Raw genomic sequence first — 20,390 nt, forward strand, 5'->3', positions numbered from 1 at the left:
TGTTATATGACCATGAAATAAGATCCGTATGTGCAGTGATCACTGAGGTTTAATTGCCGAAGAAAAGCCTGCCAGATATATGTATATATTTATTTCTTTATTTTATCACTTGGAAGGACTGTCACATTCCATCTTTGGTAATTAAAGAAGAAATAATATGAATGCTAAATGTTCAAAAACAAATAGTTATTGATATGACAGTTGCCCAGAACATAAGTCGTATATTACCATTTATCAAAAGTAAAAACTTTTAGTCATCATATTGTGCCAGTCTTGCTTTCACCTCTAAAATTAAATAGAAGTGACAGCTGACTGCTTCTTCACATCTGAACCAAGTTGCTCCTCTTTGCCAAGATTAAAATAAGATGCAACATTGAAATAAGACCTCAGTGACATCAAATTAAAGATTGTAAACAAACACATACACTCAGCATGAAAGCCTACATTAAAAAGAAGAGACACAACATAAGAAAAACATGGACTGTTAAACTTTTATATCCTATAAGTGTAGTATCCAAATGTCTATGATTAATATGTTATTGCTTTAAAATTAAAACATATCAACATCATGAATTTAAGTAAAGAAAGGCTGTTAAGTTGATCTAAACCATGAGAATAATTAAAATATCACATGCTCCAACAAACCAACGAAACAAAAGAAGGACAACGTGTTGCTATTTTCCACTAGGACTGAGATCCATCATCATAAACCATGTAGAATAACATTACCAAATCCAGCTGAACAGTTCAGCTGAGTCTTCAGTAAAGATACTATATAAATTACAACCTCTGATTGAGGCACAGTTGCCCATCAAAACTGGTGAGTCACTATCTATCCATCTATCTATCTATCTATCTATCTATCTATCTATCTATCTATCTATCTATCTATCTATCTATCTATCTATCTATCTATCTATATGTATGTCTATCAGTCTTTCTATCTATCTATCTATCTATCTATCTATCTATCTATCTATCTATCTATCTATATGTATGTCTATCAGTCTTTCTATCTATCTATCTATCTATCTATCTATCTATCTATCTATCTATCTATCTATCTATCTATCTATCTATCTATCTATATGTCTGTCTATCAGTCTGTCTATCTATATATCTATCTATCTATCTATATGTATGTCTATCAGTCTATCTATCTATCTATCTATCTATCTATCTATCTATCTATCTATCTATCTATATGTATGTCTATCAGTCTATCTATCTCTCTGTCTGTCTGTCTGTCTATCTATCTATCTATCTATCTACCTATATGTCTGTCTGTCTATATATACATATATATATATATATATATTACTAATTAGTATATAGTCTATAGTATATAATTGTTATTTTTCAGAATCCTGAACTTGACAGCTGAGATAAATACAAGGTAAAGAACTTCCCAACTGATGGTGACAATATGATTTGTTTGGCTGTTTGGTTTAACTGATTGGAATGTATTAGGAGAGTTAGAGTTGAAAGTAAGACAATGACAATCAAAAAGTGAATCTAATGAAGTATATCAGCATGGTGATGTCAGTTGTGCTCCACAGTGAAGTACAATCATGGGAGATGGTGAAATGGAGTGTTTCGGCCCGGCGGCCATTTACCTCCGGAAGCCAGAAAGAGAGAGACTCGAGGCTCAGACTGCTCAATTCGATGCCAAAACAGCATTCTTCGTGACAGATCCAGCTGAGATGTACTTGAAAGGTACTCTTGTTAGTATAGAGGCTGGCAAAGCTACTGTCAAAACTGACTGTGGGAAAGTAAGTATCAAATATAAAAAAATAATATTTCATATGTGACTGTGCTTGAGTCTTCAAAGCTTAAAAAAAAGTACATTACAGACTGTCACCGTAAAAGAAGATCAAATCTTCCCAAGGAATCCTCCCAAATTTGACAAAATGGAGGACATGGCCATGATGACCCACCTGAATGAGCCTTCTGTGCTGTTTAACCTCAAAGAGCGTTACGCAGCATGGATGATCTATGTAAGTAAATCATAATTTATTCCTGGAATAGGGCAGCAACATTGTAAAACTGGACGATCTCCATTTCAGACCTACTCTGGTTTGTTCTGTGCCACTGTCAATCCATACAAATGGCTCCCAGTGTACGACGCAATTGTTGTGGCTGGATACAGAGGCAAAAAGAGGATTGAAGCCCCACCTCACATCTTCTCCATCTCTGACAACGCCTACCAGTTCATGCTAACTGGTAAGTGGATTCCAGCAGTTTCAACATATAACAGTTAAAGAGACAATGAAAAATACACTTTATAATAACTAGCATGAAGTATTAGCCTATAATTCATTGTCTATAAATTGCTGTTGTGACAGAGTTCATAGAAAAGCTGAATTAACTCCAAATAGTATCTTTCCATCAAAGGTGACTGATGTTGTTTTTATCCTTAGTTAACAACTTCTTAATAAACGGTACCTAAATGAGGTTTTTAAGCTGAGGAATCTGAGTAGTACATTTCAAATGAATGTTCTATTAGTAAGTGTTTGATAACAACCATTATTTTGCATTATTTTATCTTCTATATGTACTTATATGAATAAATAACTGAAATGTTAACTTTAGGATATAGCCTATTAATCTAATAACACTGTCAAAAACAAACACTTAATAGCTTCAAGTTAATATAGAGTGCTACCTAATATATATTCTGTTAATATTTCACGGTTTAATTTCAGATCGTGAGAACCAGTCTGTCCTGATTACGTGAGTAAATATTCTTCTGCTGAATCTAAACCTGAAGCTTTTTTAGTTATAATTGTAAATCAGTAAAAGATTTATGACTAAATGATGAACTCATATAAATCTCCAGTGGAGAATCTGGAGCAGGAAAGACTGTGAACACAAAACGTGTCATTCAGTACTTTGCAACTGTTGCGATGGCTGGTCCAAAGAAGACAGACTCTGGCCCTGGAAAAATGCAGGTTAGTGAGTATCTATTCTAGACAGTGTTATTGAGGACAGTGTTTGTGATTCACCTCATGACTGCCCACTGTGCTACAATTACGTCTAGGGATCACTGGAGGACCAGATCATTGCAGCCAACCCTCTGCTGGAGGCTTATGGTAACGCCAAGACTATAAGGAACGACAACTCCTCTCGTTTTGTAAGTTGCACCTAAGAATCATCATTAATAACATCATAAATTGTCGATCACAAACAGTTGACCTTTTATCAATGATTTCAATCTAGGGTAAATTCATCAGGATTCACTTTTCGGGCACTGGTAAACTGGCCAAAGCAGATATTGAAACTTGTGAGTCAACACTGTTTTTAGCCAAATATTTTATTTGGAGTCTAAGATGTGGGTTGCTCAATTGAAAACAATGTCTTTTTTTACCACACTCTTCTTGTAAAGATCTGCTAGAAAAGTCAAGGGTAACATTCCAGCTGTCTGCTGAGAGGAGTTACCACATCTTCTACCAGCTCATGACTGGACACAAGCCAGAGCTGCTCGGTGAGAAATCTACAGGATTGTGTGTTTCAGTTATTTCTATGTTTGAGAGCACTGGAAACATTCTGCACATCAATTCTTTACAGAGGCCCTGCTCATCACCACCAACCCTTACGACTATCCGATGATCAGCCAGGGTGAAATCACTGTCAAGAGCATCGATGATGTGGAGGAGTTCATTGCCACAGATGTATGTGGACAGCTGCAATATTATTAGTAGTAGTAGTATTTGAGACTTTTTTGCAAAATTTATGAGCAAGTAAACATCAGAAAAACACAACCTTTAACTGAATACTGCATGACACAGTATAAAGTACTCCAATAAACATGATTTATTTGGTCTGTGTAAAAACAGACTGCTATTGACATTCTGGGCTTCACTGCTGATGAGAAGATCAGCATCTACAAGCTGACAGGTGCGGTGATGCATCATGGGGCCATGAAGTTCAAACAGAAGCAGAGAGAGGAGCAGGCCGAACCTGACGGCAATGAGGGTAAGATCAAATTTGAGCACAAATTAACATATAAACGGTCACTTAAATAGCAACAATAATGCATAAAACTCTGCTTCCCTAGCGGCTGATAAAATCGCCTACCTCATGGGCATCAACTCCGCTGACATGCTGAAAGCTCTGTGTTACCCCAGAGTGAAGGTCGGGAATGAGATGGTGACCAAAGGCCAGACAGTACCACAGGTGATGAATTCATCAACACATTTAACTTGTGGATACAGCGAGAAATATCTCAGACATAGTCATCGTGAGAAGTAAGGATAATAATACATTGACCTTTGAATTTGTCAGGTGAACAATGCAGTCTCTGCACTCTGCAAGTCTGTCTATGAGAAAATGTTCTTGTGGATGGTCGTCCGTATCAATGAGATGTTGAACACGACGAATCCTAGAGAGTACTACATCGGTGTGCTGGACATCGCTGGATTTGAGATCTTTGATGTGAGTATCAGTCATTAATGTCTCTGAAAGGATCAAGACATACAAGATAACAGTCAGTTGCAATAATTGCTTCTGTTGAATTATCAGTATAACAGCTTGGAGCAGCTTTGCATTAACTTCACAAATGAGAAACTGCAACAGTTCTTCAACCACACCATGTTTGTTCTGGAGCAAGAGGAGTACAAGAAAGAAGGCATTGAATGGGCATTCATTGACTTTGGTATGGACTTGGCTACCTGCATTGAGCTCATTGAGAAGGTAAGAGGATATTCAGTAAATTAAAATAACAATCTCACTGTGCCTGTGCTTGAGTGGGAATATTTCTTCAACAGCCAATGGGCATCTTCTCCATTCTTGAAGAGGAGTGCATGTTCCCAAAGGCTACAGACTCAAGCTTCAAAAACAAGCTGCATGATCAGCATCTGGGCAAATGTTCAGCTTTCGAGAAGCCCAAGCCTGGGAAAGGCAAAGCAGAGGCCCACTTCTCTCTGGTGCACTACGCCGGCACTGTGGACTACAACATTACTGGCTGGTTGGAGAAGAACAAGGATCCACTGAACGACTCTGTCGTGCAACTTTACCAAAAGTCAGCACTCAAAGTGCTGGCCTTGCTGTATGTCGCTGTGCCAGAAGGTACAAACATTTGCATTTCCTAAATTCCTTTGTGTTTGAATTATGTACAAGACACCTTCTAATACAAAAACTAAGAAAAAAGAATGAGGTCATCAGAGTGCAACAAACTATGTGATCACAGACTTTGGAGTTTTAAAAAACGAAGTTTGTCTATGCAAGAGAATAGTTAGAATCAACAAGACGCAAATAGAGATTATTGAAGGGCTTAATGGACAGCAACACATGATTAACAAAAAAAACCTCTGTCACTGATATAAAGCAGAGGGAGGTGCAAAGAAAGGAGGCAAGAAGAAGGGTGGTTCCTTCCAGACGGTGTCTGCAGTTTTTAGGGTAAACAGATTCTCTCTCTAATTGAAGTTTGTAAATTTTTCACCATTGCGATTAGATTAATCACAAACTTTCCACAGGAGAACTTGGGTAAACTGATGTCTAACCTGAGGAGCACTCACCCTCACTTTGTGCGCTGCTTGATTCCTAATGAAACCAAGACTCCAGGTAACCTTGATCCTTGAAGACTCAAATAGATCACGGTTTTGAAAAAAAAAAAAGAAAACCTGAACCTTAAGAACATTTGCATTTCAGGTCTGATGGAGAACTTCCTGGTTATCCACCAGCTCAGGTGTAATGGTGTGCTGGAGGGCATCAGAATCTGCACGAAGGGTTTCCCCAGCAGAATCCACTACGGTGACTTTAAGCAGAGGTAATGACATCTTTTTGCAACTTCTTACTTAGAGATGATGTATAACCTAATCTTCACCTCCTAACCTTCCCGTAAATGTCCTCTAGATACAAAGTATTAAATGCTGCTGTCATCCCTGAGGGACAGTTCATTGACAACAAAAAAGCTACAGAGAAACTCTTGGGCTCTATTGATATTGACCACAACCAATACAAATTTGGACACACCAAGGTGAGCTGTTCAGCAAATACACCACGTGGACAAAACTATTTCAACTCTTTCCTTCTCATTTTTTACTCTGCTACAACACAATGACATTGTAGAGAATTCAGTCCTTCCAATTGCCCTGCATCAGTATGAAGAAGGCAGGCCTGAAGCTTTTGAATAGGCGTTGAAGTCTAGGCTTTGTGTCGGTCAAGCCTTATTCCACACAAGATTACACAAAACATTTTTGTACTCCACTTTGTGTACCGGACACTGTCATGCCTCCTCAAACTGTTACATCAAAAAAGAAAGGACAGAATTCTCCCAAATGTCATTCTATACTATAGTATAGGCCATAATATATGTTTTTCCCCACTGGAATTACTGGAACAGCCAATCTCAGTTATTATTAGGGCCATATCCCAGGCCACATCTACTCTGAAAAGCACTTATTGGCTTCTTCAACCCTACAGCACTAATATATTACAAATATTCTTATAGGTGTTCTTTAAAGCTGGTCTGTTGGGTACTCTTGAGGAGATGAGAGATGAAAAACTATCAAGTCTGGTTACCATGACTCAGGCTTTGGCCCGAGGATATGTCATGAGGAAGGAGTTTGTCAAAATGACGGAGAGGAGGTACTTACAATAATGTCTGAAACACAACTGTTTAGTTGCACAGTGTGATAAAGGCTGGTTTACTGATTACAATTTTCACAGGGAGGCAATTTATTCCATCCAATACAACATCCGCTCATTCATGAATGTCAAACATTGGCCATGGATGAAGGTGTACTTCAAGATCAAGCCTCTTCTGAAGAGTGCAGAGAGTGAAAAAGAAATGGCATCAATGAAGGAGAACTTTGAGAAAATGAAAGAAGATTTAACAAAGGCATTAGCTAAAAAGAAGGAGCTTGAGGAGAAAATGGTGTCACTTGTTCAGGAGAAAAACGATCTTCTACTGCAAGTAACTTCTGTGAGTATTTCACCTACATTTATGAACATAAGTAGGGATGCACCGATATGAACATTTTGGCCGATACCCATAACCGATTAATCTTTAAATATGAAAGCCAAGAACTGATATGAACAGAGATATTGTCAAAATCATTAAATATTATCATGATTAAAAGTACTTGGCATTTCCAATTAATGTAGGCCTGTTATTTTCTGTCTAGTAATATTATGTTACTTTTATTATTAAATTAATATTAGAATTAATTTGCTTCACAAAAATTTCATAGTGGATCACTGCATAACTGACACGCTGTGACGCTGTGATAAAAGAAAATGGCTATAAGCATAGGCTACTCTTCACTGAAAATGTTTTAATAATGTCTTTTAAAACAGGTTTATTATAGCCTACAAGTCATAGCCCTACAGCCTGAATAAAATTGTTACACCTCAGTAATACTTTATTAATGAAGCAAAAGAGCAGCTTTATTTTATGCACCGACTTTCAAAAACAACCTGTTCAACAAAAAATAAGTTTCTTTTCATTGTTTTCACTCTGTTCGGGCCCCAAGAGAAACATTAAAGAAATAAATTAAAACAGTTATATATACCACATATTAGAATATTTGTCTCTCTTCATCTCTGAGAGAATACACACTGTTAATACGTCATCAGATGCCGAAAATGTGAACAGATTTTACTTTAACTATCATGGTGAAAGACGTTCACCAGCATAGGTTTGACTTGCACAAAGTTTGCACGTTGCTTGTATGATATCCTGTGGCTCGCCTTCATGGTTTAAAACAGAAGTAGCCTATTTCCAATACTGCAATACACCTGCGCTACAGCTCGAATAGTCAGATGTGTCGTGGACACACTCTGAACGTCCTGAAACACGGCAAATAAACCCAAATAATTCACAACTTTCTTTATTACGGTAATATTCTCTTTATATTATTGTGTTTATGAGATTCCCAATTATAGTTATTAATGTTGTACATTACTGTTCAAGCTGCGTGTGCTGAAGCTGAGGAGCTGAATAAACACCAGTAAATTGAAGTGCTGCCATCTTATTAAACACATGGAACGCATTAAATATTCAGATATTTATACAACATAAATATAATATTACAACATGTATATATATATATATATATATATATATATATATATATATATATATATATATAATCTCATTCATAGTTATCAATGTTGTAAACTGCTGTTTGAGCTGCGTGCACTGAGCTAAAGATTATCACCAGCAAACTGAAGCGCTCTATCAAACCTCTATAGATTATAGCTTAAACAAATGCATTCTATATGAGAAAAATCTGATTTATATGCATAAAATAAACACAATACTACAACGTACAATTGCACAGAAGACTGTTAATTCACAAGCGAACTTAACTGTGCTAGTCACGTGTGTATCCGTTGTGAATGTGCTCTTCCCTTAACAATGCACTAAAATCCAGGCGGACAAAGATTGTGTTACATTATTTTACAGTAGCTAATGATCTCAATATAATATTATAGACTTGCCATGCACATACTGCAGTTCACGGTATTTTCCATTTCGAAGTGATTCAAAGAATATTTCAAGCAATTAAAAACCATCATGGTGAACAGTGCACATCTGGAGTGTCTCTGCAGGAAATAATGCATTATTTATCAGCTCTAAGATAACGGTCAAATTCTCTTACCGGTCCGATAAAAATAACAGAAAAATTCAAATTTATCAGCCAATACCGATATGGTGGATGATGTATTGTGAATCCCTAAGCATGAGTCATTAACTATATCCATTCCAATGAACAGGAATCTGAAAACCTCAATGATGCTGAGGAGAGATGTGAAGGGCTCATCAAAAGCAAGATCCAACTTGAGGGCAAACTCAAAGAGACAACAGAGAGACTAGAGGATGAGGAGGAAATCAATGCCGAACTGACTGCCAAGAAGAGGAAACTGGAGGATGAATGCTCTGAGCTGAAAAAAGACATTGATGACCTGGAGCTCACCTTGGCAAAAGTGGAGAAGGAGAAACATGCAACAGAGAATAAAGTCAGTATATATATACATTCTACAATATGCTCAACCAATCGTAGTTTTCCTCCTTGGAACCAAACTCTTCATATAAACTGCCGGTTATGATTCAGGCTCTTGGTAATGAAACCAGTAATTAATGTTTCTATTTAGGTCAAAAACCTGACAGAGGAGATGGCCTCTCAAGACGAGAGCATCGCCAAGCTGACCAAAGAGAAGAAAGCCCTCCAAGAGGCACACCAGCAGACTCTTGATGACCTTCAGGCAGAGGAAGACAAAGTCAACACTCTGACTAAAGCTAAGACAAAGCTTGAGCAGCAAGTGGACGATGTAAGATGTTTGGCATAGGAATAAGATCATGAATCAATGAGAACTCAAATTTATTGCTCTATATCAGATGTTAATGTTTCAGTTTCTGTAACAATAGCTTGAGGGCTCATTGGAGCAAGAGAAGAAGCTTCGTATGGACCTTGAGAGAGTCAAGAGGAAGCTTGAGGGTGATCTGAAACTGGCCCAAGAGTCCATAATGGACCTGGAGAATGAAAAACAGCAATCAGATGAGAAGATCAAAAAGTGAGTGGCCATCAGATTTTGAACTATACACAATTACACATTTTAAATTAAATAAGTAATTGGCACATTTTACAAGACACTACTTTCAAAACAGGAAGGATTTTGAGATAAGTCAGTTTCTCAGCAAGATTGAGGATGAACAGTCTTTGGGAGCACAGCTTCAGAAGAAGATCAAAGAACTTCAGGTAACACTAGCTCTAATCTTTCTGATGTGAAATGGTCAAGTAGATACATATCTGGAAAAATCCATATTACAGATATCAGTAAAGAAGACTTTTTTTTTTTTATTTAGGCCCGTATCGAGGAGCTGGAAGAGGAAATTGAGGCAGAGCGATCTGCTCGTGCCAAAGTGGAGAAGCAGAGAGCCGATCTTTCTAGGGAACTTGAAGAGATCAGCGAGAGGCTTGAGGAAGCTGGTGGTGCCACTGCTGCTCAGATTGAGATGAACAAGAAGCGTGAAGCCGAATTCCAGAAGATGCGTCGTGATCTGGAGGAGTCCACCTTGCAGCATGAAGCTACAGCTGCAGCCCTCCGAAAGAAGCAGGCAGACAGTGTGGCTGAACTCGGAGAACAGATCGACAACCTCCAGCGGGTCAAGCAGAAGCTGGAGAAGGAGAAGAGTGAATACAAGATGGAGATTGATGATTTGTCAAGCAACATGGAGGCTGTGGCTAAAGCAAAGGTAATGTCACTAGATGATCATTAATAAGTACAAAATCATCTTTACAAACATATTCATATAATCTCTAATCTCTTTAGGGTAATTTAGAGAAGATGTGCCGCACCCTTGAAGACCAGCTGAGTGAAATCAAGGCCAAAAATGATGAAAATAGTCGGCAGTTGAATGACATGAGTGCACAACGAGCAAGACTTCAGACTGAAAATGGTAAGAGACTAAGTTACACTTAAAAAATCTTAAAACAAAATTGAGTTAAAATATTCTGTTATTATATTTCATGCTAATATTTGTAACTTGTTTCTAAGGTGAATTTAGCCGTCAGCTGGAAGAGAAAGAAGCACTTGTTTCACAGTTAACTAGAGGAAAACAGGCTTTTACTCAGCAAATTGAAGATCTCAAAAGACATGTTGAGGAAGAAGTCAAGGTAAAGTTGCAAATAGTAGTGTTTTGATAATCAAATTATTTGTAATGTTTTTTTTTTTTTTTTAAATCCAAGCCATCGTGTAGATAGTAAAGTGTTTAATATCCCAAAGTGTGCCGCCCATAGGCCAAGAACGCTCTGGCCCATGCAGTTCAGTCTGCCCGCCATGACTGTGATTTGCTCAGAGAGCAGTATGAGGAGGAGCAGGAGGCCAAAGCTGAACTCCAGCGGGGAATGTCTAAAGCCAACAGTGAGGTGGCCCAGTGGAGAGCCAAATATGAGACTGATGCCATCCAACGCACTGAAGAGCTTGAGGAATCCAAGTAAATACAGCAAAGAAAAAAGTCTTGAGTACCCTACATTTAATTTCACAAATATTAGTAAGGTTTCATCATCTAACACCACTTTCTTCAGGAAAAAGCTGGCACAGCGTCTGCAGGATGCTGAAGAATCCATTGAGGCAGTGAACTCCAAGTGTGCCTCTCTGGAAAAGACCAAACAGAGACTGCAGAGTGAAGTAGAGGACCTCATGATTGATGGGGAGAGGGCAAACGCACTGGCTGCCAACCTTGACAAGAAGCAGAGAAACTTTGACAAGGTAAGAAAGATGTGGATAATCTTCAAATCTAAACCTTGAACCATGGACTTGGCTAATTAACAATGATTACCTTTCCCCCCAGGTCCTAGCAGAGTGGAAACAGAAGTATGAGGAAAGCCAGGCTGAACTAGAAGCTGCTCAGAAAGAAGCTCGTTCTCTCAGCACTGAGCTTTTCAAAATGAAGAACTCCTATGAAGAAGCTCTTGACCACCTCGAGACCCTGAAGAGGGAGAACAAGAATCTGCAACGTAAATGGCACTTTTATTTTGACAGCAAGGATTTTAAAAAACAGAGATGTCGTCAAAAACAAAAATTGACGTACAATTGATTTTTAAATACTTTCAGAGGAGATTTCTGACCTCTCTGAGCAGCTTGGAGAGACTGGAAAGAGCATTCATGAGATAGAGAAAGCCAAGAAGACAGTGGAGTCTGAGAAAGCAGAGATCCAGACTGCACTAGAAGAAGCTGAGGTGCCATTCCTTTGCTACAACACTAATATCACACCAGTGCTTTGAATAATATTAAAACATTGTATTTATATTGGTTCAAAACCTTAAGTGAATGTAATTATTTCCTTCTTAAACAATCACAAATATACCTGCCATAACTCCGGAGCCATATAGTACGATTTAACAAGTTTAAACAGTAAGTAAATTATTTCCTTTTTCCTTGCAGGGCACCCTGGAGCATGAAGAGTCCAAGATTCTCCGTGTGCAGCTGGAGCTGAACCAGGTGAAGAGCGAGATTGACAGGAAGCTGGCTGAGAAGGATGAGGAGATGGAACAGATCAAGAGGAACAGCCAAAGAGTGTTGGATTCCATGCAGAGCACTCTGGACTCTGAGGTCAGGAGCAGAAATGATGCCCTGAGAGTCAAAAAGAAGATGGAGGGAGATCTGAACGAGATGGAGGTCCAGCTGAGTCATGCCAACCGCCAGGCTGCTGAGGCCCAGAAACAGCTCAGGAACGTCCAAGGACAACTCAAGGTATCTCTCTGTAGAATGAGGAGTTTAAGTGCTTGATCATAGGAATATGACACATGAATTAACTGAAGAATGACATGCAACTAACAAAGAAAGAACATTTCCACAGGATGCCCAACTGCACCTTGATGAAGCTGTCAGAGGACAGGAGGACATGAAGGAGCAGGTGGCCATGGTGGAGCGCAGGAATGGCCTGATGCAAGCAGAGATTGAGGAGCTGAGAGCTGGCCTGGAGCAAACAGAGAGAGGACGCAAAGTGGCGGAGCAGGAGCTGGTGGATGCCAGCGAGCGTGTGGGACTGCTGCACTCACAAGTACAAAAAGATTATTAAATACTAAGAGCAAATTCAGATTACACGATAAATAATTAGTTAAATATACACTAAACTACCTGCTTAAATCCTGCAGAATACGAGTCTTATTAACAGCAAGAAGAAGCTTGAGACTGATCTGGTCCAGGTTCAAGGTGAGGTGGACGATGCAGTCCAGGAGGCCAGGAATGCAGAGGAGAAGGCCAAGAAGGCCATCACTGATGTGCGTTTTTGCATTATGTTACTCTATGCTAATTTAAACAGTTATTTGACTTTGTTTAGTTGCATGTGGTAGCAAAGAGAACATTCATGGAAGCTAATTATATCTATATTGGTTAGCTCGTTTTAATTGGCCTATATTTCAGGCTGCCATGATGGCTGAGGAGCTGAAGAAGGAGCAGGACACCAGTTCTCACCTGGAGAGGATGAAGAAGAACATGGAGGTGACTGTCAAAGACCTGCAGCACCGTCTGGATGAGGCTGAGAGTCTGGCCATGAAGGGTGGAAAGAAGCAGCTCCAGAAACTGGAGTCCAGGGTAAATCACTGGCTAAATACAGTCTTAGGGTGTACTCATAGTAGGAACGGGTGTCTTCTAATGAGCCAGAGTGCGATTATACAATGATTATGGAATCAGATGACACTGATGGAGTAATTTGCAGCTATACTCACAAAGTATTAATAATGTTTATCAACAAGGTGAAAACCAGACCTGTTATGGATCTATATTATTCAATATTCAAATTAACTAAAAACTGCTACTTTTCAAGTAGTAATATATGTTTTTTGTATAAAATATGATAGTAGTGCACACACAGTTAGTAGCTGTCCCATGCTCCAGTGCAGTTAGCAACCACACTACATACATTGGTATAACACCAGAGCCCAACTGAACCATGCTCTGGCTCACCTCTTCAAGTGAGGTACAGAGTGATCACACTAGTCAAAAGAAATTAACTTTGGGGGTGCTCGGGAATGGTTCAGATCGCCTAGTGTGAGTAACCCTTAGATGAACTGGCCATGGCAGAGATTTCACAGTTATAACAATAACTATCTACTGAAGGTGCATGAGTTGGAGGCTGAAGTTGAAGCTGAACAGAGACGTGGTGCAGACGCGGTGAAAGGAGTGCGCAAATATGAAAGGAGAGTGAAGGAGCTCACCTACCAGGTAAAACTACACAATAATTAAACATTTAACATCTTTCATGATTATATACATAGTTTAAACAAGACCATGAACAATTTTACACCCAAAGACTGAGGAAGACAAGAAGAATGTGGCTCGGCTGCAGGACCTGGTAGACAAGCTACAGCTGAAAGTGAAGGCCTATAAACGCCAAGCTGAAGAAGCTGTAAGTCTAATGTAAAATGTCTTGAGTGTGTAGCTTTGACATTTTCTATTCAATACACTCATTGACATGAGTGCAATGCTCTGAAAGGGTTGGATATCTTGTGTAATCCTAACAGGAGGAGCAGGCCAACACTCACCTGTCCAGGTACAGGAAGGTGCAGAATGAGCTGGAGGAGTCTCATGAGCGCGCGGACATCGCCGAGTCCCAGGTCAACAAGCTGAGAACCAAGAGCCGTGAAGCTGGAAAGGTAAAAACAGATGATGATTATACAGAGAACAGTTACTTTTTATACATAAAATCTAAGAAATGTTTTAAACAAAATATTTTCAATTAATTCTATTAATTTATTCATTGTTTGCTTTTTTTAAGACTAAAGCTGAAGAATGAAGACAAGAAACTACACATACAAGCAAGCATATGACTGACTTGTGCTGAGTTCTTCTGTGTCCATTAAATGGCAGAGTTTGACTTTGTTCTTCATTATTTTTCCACTTTCAAACTTCATTACATACTCAATCACTTTTTTAAAAGACAACTCATGAGGCATTATATGACAAAGAACTAAAATGCAGAGTACTGAAACTGGGATAGTGACTTAAGAACCCAAAAATGAAAAGCTAAAAAACTAAACCTGAAACAGCCAGAACTTCATAACAAAAATGTGAACCTATCCTTGTATGAGACTTTGGATGAAAGTGTTTGTTAAGTGCATAAGTGTAAATGTGTTGGGATTACCCAAAAGTCACTGGCAAATAAGACCACAAAATACTCAAGGAGACCAAATAAAATGGGTATATTAATGTACTGTAAAAAAGGCATTACATGAAACCATGACAACAAAGGAAATACCAAAATACAAAGGGAAGGGGAAACATGAACACAAAACAGCCAGCCATATCACCCTGTAGCCCAAGACTGGTTTCCCACTGAAGCTAAGCAAGGTTGAGCTGGTCAATACCTGGATGGGAGACCTGGGAAAAATAGGATGCTGCTGGAAGAGGAGTTAGTGAGGACAACAGGGGGTGCTCACCCTGTGGTCTGTGTGGGTCCTAACACCTCAGTATAGTGACGGACACTATACCATTAAAAGCACCTTTCTTTGGATGAGATGTTAAACCAAGGCCGTGACTCTCTGTGGTCATTAAAAATCCCATGGCACTTTTCATAAAGAGTAGGGGTGTAACCCCGGTGTCCGGGTCAAATTTTCTCCATTAGCCCTTGTCAGTCATGGTCTCCTAATTATCCCATCCACAGAATTGCTCTATCTCTCTCTCTCTTCTCCATGTGTAGCTGGTGTGTGGTGAGCGCACTGGCGCCGATGTACTGTGGCTGCCGTCGCATCATCCAGGCGGATGCTGCACACTGGTGGTGTTTGAGGAGAGACCCCCTCACTTCATCTACAGCGATATCATTGACTTGATTGCAAATAAAAACAGACACTATTTCAACTGAACAGAGATGACATAACTGAATTCAATGATGAACTGCCTTTAACTATAATTTTGCATTATTGAGACACTGTTTTCCTAATGAATGTTGTTCAGTGCTTTGACGCAATGTATTTTGTTTAAAGCACTATATAAATAAAGGTGATTGATTGATTGATTGATTGATTGATGATTGTAAAGCATTTTGGTTGCACAGCTATACACAGTAAAGCACTACATAAATGCTGCATTCATTCATAACAAAAGTTAAAAATAAGTTTTCTTTCAAAATGATGCATTCCAAACCATACCAAAATGTATGAACATTACATGAAGAGCCATTGAGAAAGTTACAACAAGTTTTGATCTTCCTGCCATGCCTGCCAAGTGGTTCATGAAGCTCTCAATAGTTCCAAACAACTCTGTGCTGGCTATATGTTTGAATGTGTTTATTCGGGACAGACAGAAGTTTCACTATATTTGCAGCAATTTCTCGTACTTATGTGCATTGATAACTACACTGACTTCACTTTACAAAACTATTTTATTCTTTCGAGTTATAAAAATACAGCATTGCTAAGTTCTCATAACCCTTTGCAGTTATATGTGACCAAACACCTTACCTGTAACTTTTAATCAATTAAATAATTTTACTATATTTTCATTCAGTTCTATTTAGTTATTGTTTCGAAAAGATTTTTGCAACTAAATGATATGTGCACCCTTGAATGACCAAATAAAATATAACATTCTCTAATTGGTTTATCATTTATATTATTATGTAGCATTTAGGGTAAAAATTGACAAAAACATTTTTAAATTCCAGTGCAAAGAGAAAAATAATATTCATATGTGATGCCATGGTTCAACCACTAGATGCCCATATGGCCATTTAATAAATATAGTCTACATGTATTTAGCAGTAGTCTAATTGCTCAAAAGAGTTTGGCCGGTCATAATTGCTTATTCCCTCAGCATTTAAGCAGGCTCGGGTAAGCCCACTGCTCAAGAAACCATCTCTAAATCCAGCGCTTCTTGAAAACTACAGACCGGTATCCCTTCTTCCTTTGCAAAGACACTTGAGCAAGCTGTATTTAACCAGCTTTCTATGTTCCTTGTACAGAACAACCTCCTGGACAGCAACCAATCTGTCTTCAAAAGTGGCCACTCAACTGAGACTGCTCTGCTCTCGGTTAGAAAGATGGGCATCTCTGGAACAGCACTCCTTTGGGTTAAGTCCTACCTCTCTGACAGATCCTTCAGTGTGTCTTGGAGGGGTGATGTTTCTAAGTCACAACACCTTGCTACTGGGGTTCCTCAAGGCTAAGTACTTGGACCACTTCTCTTCTCCATCTACATGACGTCATTAGGATCTGTCATTCAGAAGCATGGCTTTTCTTATCACTGCTACGCTGATGACACCCAACTCTACTTCTCATTCCAACCAGATGACCCAATGGTAGCTGCAAGCATTTCAGCCTGTCTGAGTGACATTTCTAGCTGGATGAATGACCATCACCTTCAGCTTACGAAGAAAGAACTCCTGGTGATTCCAGCTAACCCATTGCTTCATCACAACTTCTCTATACAGCTGGGTTCGTCAACCATTACTCCTTCAAGGACAGCCAGAATCCTGATGGATCAAAGATGCTACAAAGAATCCTGCAGATTTGCCTTATACAACATTAGGAAGATTAGACCCTTTCTGTCAGAGCAAGCCACCCAACTTCTTGTCCAAGCTCTTGTTCTCTCCAGACTGGACTATTTTAATGCTCTCCTGGCTGTTCCTGCATGTACTGTCAAGCCTCTGCAATTGATCCAGAATGCAGCAGCAAGGACTGTCTTCAATGAGCCAAAAAATAGCTCACGTTACTCCTCTCCTCATCAGGTTAAACTGGCTACCAGTAGCCGCTTGTATCAAATTCAAGGTACTAATGCTTGCCTACAAGACGACCACTGGCACGGCACCAATATACCTAAACTCACTGGTTAAATCTTATGTGCCCTCCAGAAGTTTTCGCTCTGCAAGTGAACGACACCTTGTGGTGCCATCCCAAAAAAGTTCAAAATCACTCTCATGGACCTTTTCCTGGACTGTGCCCAGCTGGTGGAATGACCTCCCAATCTCAATTCGTACAGCTGAGTTTTTACTCATTTTCAAGATACATCTAAAGACTCATCTTTTTCGTCAGCACTTAACCAGCTAATACTAGAACTTTTCCTTCTTTTCTTGTCTTTTCATTTATTTAAAAATAAAAAACAGGCTATGAGTTCTGTACTAGACTAACTGAGACTTGTCATGGCACTTGTATACTGTTGTTGTTCTCTTGTTGACTTGACTGCTTCTATTGTTCTCATTTGTATTTGAGGGAAGGGTGGGTTCGAGAGAACGAGACTAGCAGTGCAGTGTGACGTGGCCCGGTATATATGGATGTTCTTAGAAGTCAGGTGATTGTTTGGGCGTGCCCCAGCCCCGAACTTTAGTTAATACCAATTAACTCCATTTCAAAAGCTAGGACCACGCCACAAACAAACTAAGGAACTGGGGAAGAGTAGAAAGAGGATGAAGGGGTCGAGGGAATGGGATGAAGGTCAGGTTGATCAGGGCGTCTTGAATTGAGGGCTCAGAGAGACTAAGGGTGGGGGTATCATCTCTAGCGTATATTTAGGCCAGACAATGAGGACCCACAAAAGATGGGAAGAGCTGAGTCAAGTGTGAGCTCGGAATGCCCGATCATACAGAGAGGACGCAGAGGCTGATTAGTTCAGGCGTTAACTGGTTAACGCAGGTTCTTGTTTTCGTAAGCCTTTAGAAGTAAGAATGTGTGAGAATGAGATCACAGACAGTGGTTATTCAAAGGAATAGATGATCCCCCAAGTAGGTTTAAATGCATGTGGGGATCTGAAGAAGGAATGACTGTAAGATATTAAGTTGTAGATGGACGGTGGGTCGGTTGATGGAAAAGGAAGCTTTGAGACAGTTCCAGGTGGAGTGGTATCGTGGAGATCATGCTTGGAGCAAGGCAATTACGAATGGCTTCTTGGAAAGCCTATTTGGTGTTTGGTCTGTGGTGTGACCAGCGAGAGATGCATTTATTCCAGAACCAAGTCTAACTTCTGAAATGGGAAACGAGACGAAGAGCCGGTTTATGAGATTAAGGAGTCATGGTATAGGATTGCTTGGAGGAGGAATTGTTGTTGAGTAGATTAGTGGCCTATGCATGAATTGCATAACTGCCAAACATAGTCATCCCTTGTTTATGGTTTCAATTTCTACTGCATAGTCTGAGCAGATTCAGGCTATTCAAACCCCAAGGATGGCTGTTATAATTATGGGATACGTTTCATAATGCTGTGGCGACTGCTCGACTGTGGATTGTAGGAACTGAATTCTGGATGCTGTTCAGAATCGACCCGGCAGCCACCATATTACTGCCGAAGTCTATGATGGATAGGCAAGACTTGGCATTTAGTGGTATTGGCTTTGGTCGGCCAGTTCCGTGGCTTGCTAAGTGAATGGGTATTCTGTGGTTGTGATATAGTTAATGGTTGGAATGAGAGTGTCATTGAGAGAAGATAAGTTGATTTGATTCAGTCTCTTCTGCTGTTGATCAGTCGACCATTTCAGGTTCTTGATAGAACTGTGGAGGTGCTTTGCAAGTCAGTCTGCTGGTGTTATGAGGGCAGGAGTTTCTCGCGTGGCTCTGTCACGGAAGTCGCAGGTGTGAATGAGCCCTAACAGTGGCTGAAGGAAGGGTGGAAAAAAAGATGATGGGATGAAAGGATGTCTTTGAGTGGGGGGGGGGTTGAGGATGAGAGGATATAGGAGGGGGGAGGAGGTAGGGGAAGGTAGGGAGAGAGGAAGGGTGGAAGAAGGGATGTCGGGATGAGAGGATATAGGAGGGGGAGGAGGTAGGGGAAGGTAGGGAGAGGAAGGGTGGAAGAAGGGATGTTGGGATGAGAGGATATAGGAGGGGGAGGAGGTAGGGGAAGGTAGGGAGAGAGGAAGGGTGGAAGGAGGGATGATGGGATGAAAGGATGTTTGTGAGTGGGGTGTGTTGCAAGAAGTAGGGAGGGAGGGGGAGAACAGAAAGAGGTTTGGGAATATAATTGAAGGTTGAAGGAGACTGGTATGTTTGAGCAAACACTATAGCAATGCTCAATAGGTCGCTTTTCACCTGAGGCGCTGGTGGCGATGCTGTTGTAGCTCGTGCACAAGTCTTTAATACATACGAGTCAAGGGGGGAACAATTTAGACTGTTCAATTTGACCAGCCTGCGTGTCTTTGGGCTGTGAGCCATATTACTGATGAAAGGATGTTTGTGAGTGGAGTTTTGTGAACGAAATGTGAGCATAGAGAAGAGAGATCAGGTTGAATGAGTGCAGGTGGAATTACATCTTGCCTGCCGCTAGGGGGCGCTGTGGTTTTATGCTGTGGAGGAGAATTCCTGTGACCGTCACGTGTGATGGAGAGTGGAGTTGCCGGAAGTGCTGAGGGCTCAAAGTTTGTCATGACAGAAGTTTTATTGAAACTAAATATAGTTTAAATAACTGTTTGTCATCTGCACGATTGAATTGGGTACCTTGGATTTAAGTACGTGTTGAAGGTGACCCGTGATCGTCGAGTGTCGTCAGTGACATTGAATCAAACAGCGAGCCGTTCAGACCAGGCAAGTACACCTGTCCTTCGAGAGAACGAGACTAGCAGTGCGGTGTGACGTGGCCCAGTATATATGGATTTCCTTAGAAGTCAGGTGATTGTTTGGGCGTGCCCCAGCCCCGAACTTTAGTTAATACCAATTAACTCCATTTAGCGCCCAAACTCTTGAGTAAACTACCTAACATTGTTCAGGAGGCAGACACACTCAGTCAGTTAGGAAATCTGACCAGTTGCAGCATTTTATGATGCATGTTATACTTAACGTTTATTATTAGATAACAGACAGTTATATTATGATTGCAGTTAGATGATATGAGAAACACCATAATTAGATGCTAGTTGTCATATTTTTTCGTTTTTTGCCATTCTGCAAATTTTCTCTCCTTGTAGGAGGTTCAATAAGTTTAATTGATACGATACATTGTTTCGTTGAATGCAATTGGTT

At 39.9% G+C, this 20,390-nt stretch overlaps 1 protein-coding gene across 2 annotated transcripts; it reads left to right on the forward strand.

Annotated features, from left to right (window-relative positions):
* Window positions 1-786: 786 nt before the first annotated feature.
* Window positions 787-14,326, forward strand: LOC113048344 (myosin heavy chain, fast skeletal muscle-like). Of its 2 annotated transcripts, none has more exons than XM_026210120.1 (41): window positions 787-820; window positions 1,364-1,396; window positions 1,560-1,772; window positions 1,854-1,997; window positions 2,067-2,223; window positions 2,706-2,733; window positions 2,840-2,951; window positions 3,041-3,133; window positions 3,220-3,283; window positions 3,386-3,484; window positions 3,568-3,671; window positions 3,837-3,975; window positions 4,058-4,176; window positions 4,285-4,434; window positions 4,522-4,692; window positions 4,767-5,067; window positions 5,330-5,397; window positions 5,475-5,562; window positions 5,650-5,767; window positions 5,854-5,977; window positions 6,452-6,588; window positions 6,670-6,925; window positions 8,722-8,964; window positions 9,100-9,276; window positions 9,374-9,519; window positions 9,614-9,704; window positions 9,812-10,201; window positions 10,279-10,405; window positions 10,504-10,622; window positions 10,746-10,942; window positions 11,034-11,217; window positions 11,300-11,465; window positions 11,563-11,687; window positions 11,893-12,201; window positions 12,308-12,511; window positions 12,606-12,731; window positions 12,874-13,044; window positions 13,570-13,674; window positions 13,763-13,858; window positions 13,974-14,105; window positions 14,228-14,326. In XM_026210120.1, exons 3-41 carry the CDS (start codon window positions 1,572-1,574, stop codon window positions 14,243-14,245), a joined length of 5,799 nt encoding a protein of 1,932 aa, XP_026065905.1. In that variant the 5' UTR covers window positions 787-820; window positions 1,364-1,396; window positions 1,560-1,571; the 3' UTR covers window positions 14,246-14,326. The 2 variants fall into 2 exon arrangements, with proteins under 2 accessions (XP_026065905.1, XP_026065904.1); XM_026210119.1 differs by having other exon boundaries at window positions 788-820; window positions 5,327-5,397.
* Window positions 14,327-20,390: the final 6,064 nt, after the last annotated feature.

This window comes from Carassius auratus, chromosome 29, assembly GCF_003368295.1.
Source record: "Carassius auratus strain Wakin chromosome 29, ASM336829v1, whole genome shotgun sequence".
Classification (NCBI taxonomy): Eukaryota; Metazoa; Chordata; class Actinopteri; order Cypriniformes; family Cyprinidae; genus Carassius; species Carassius auratus.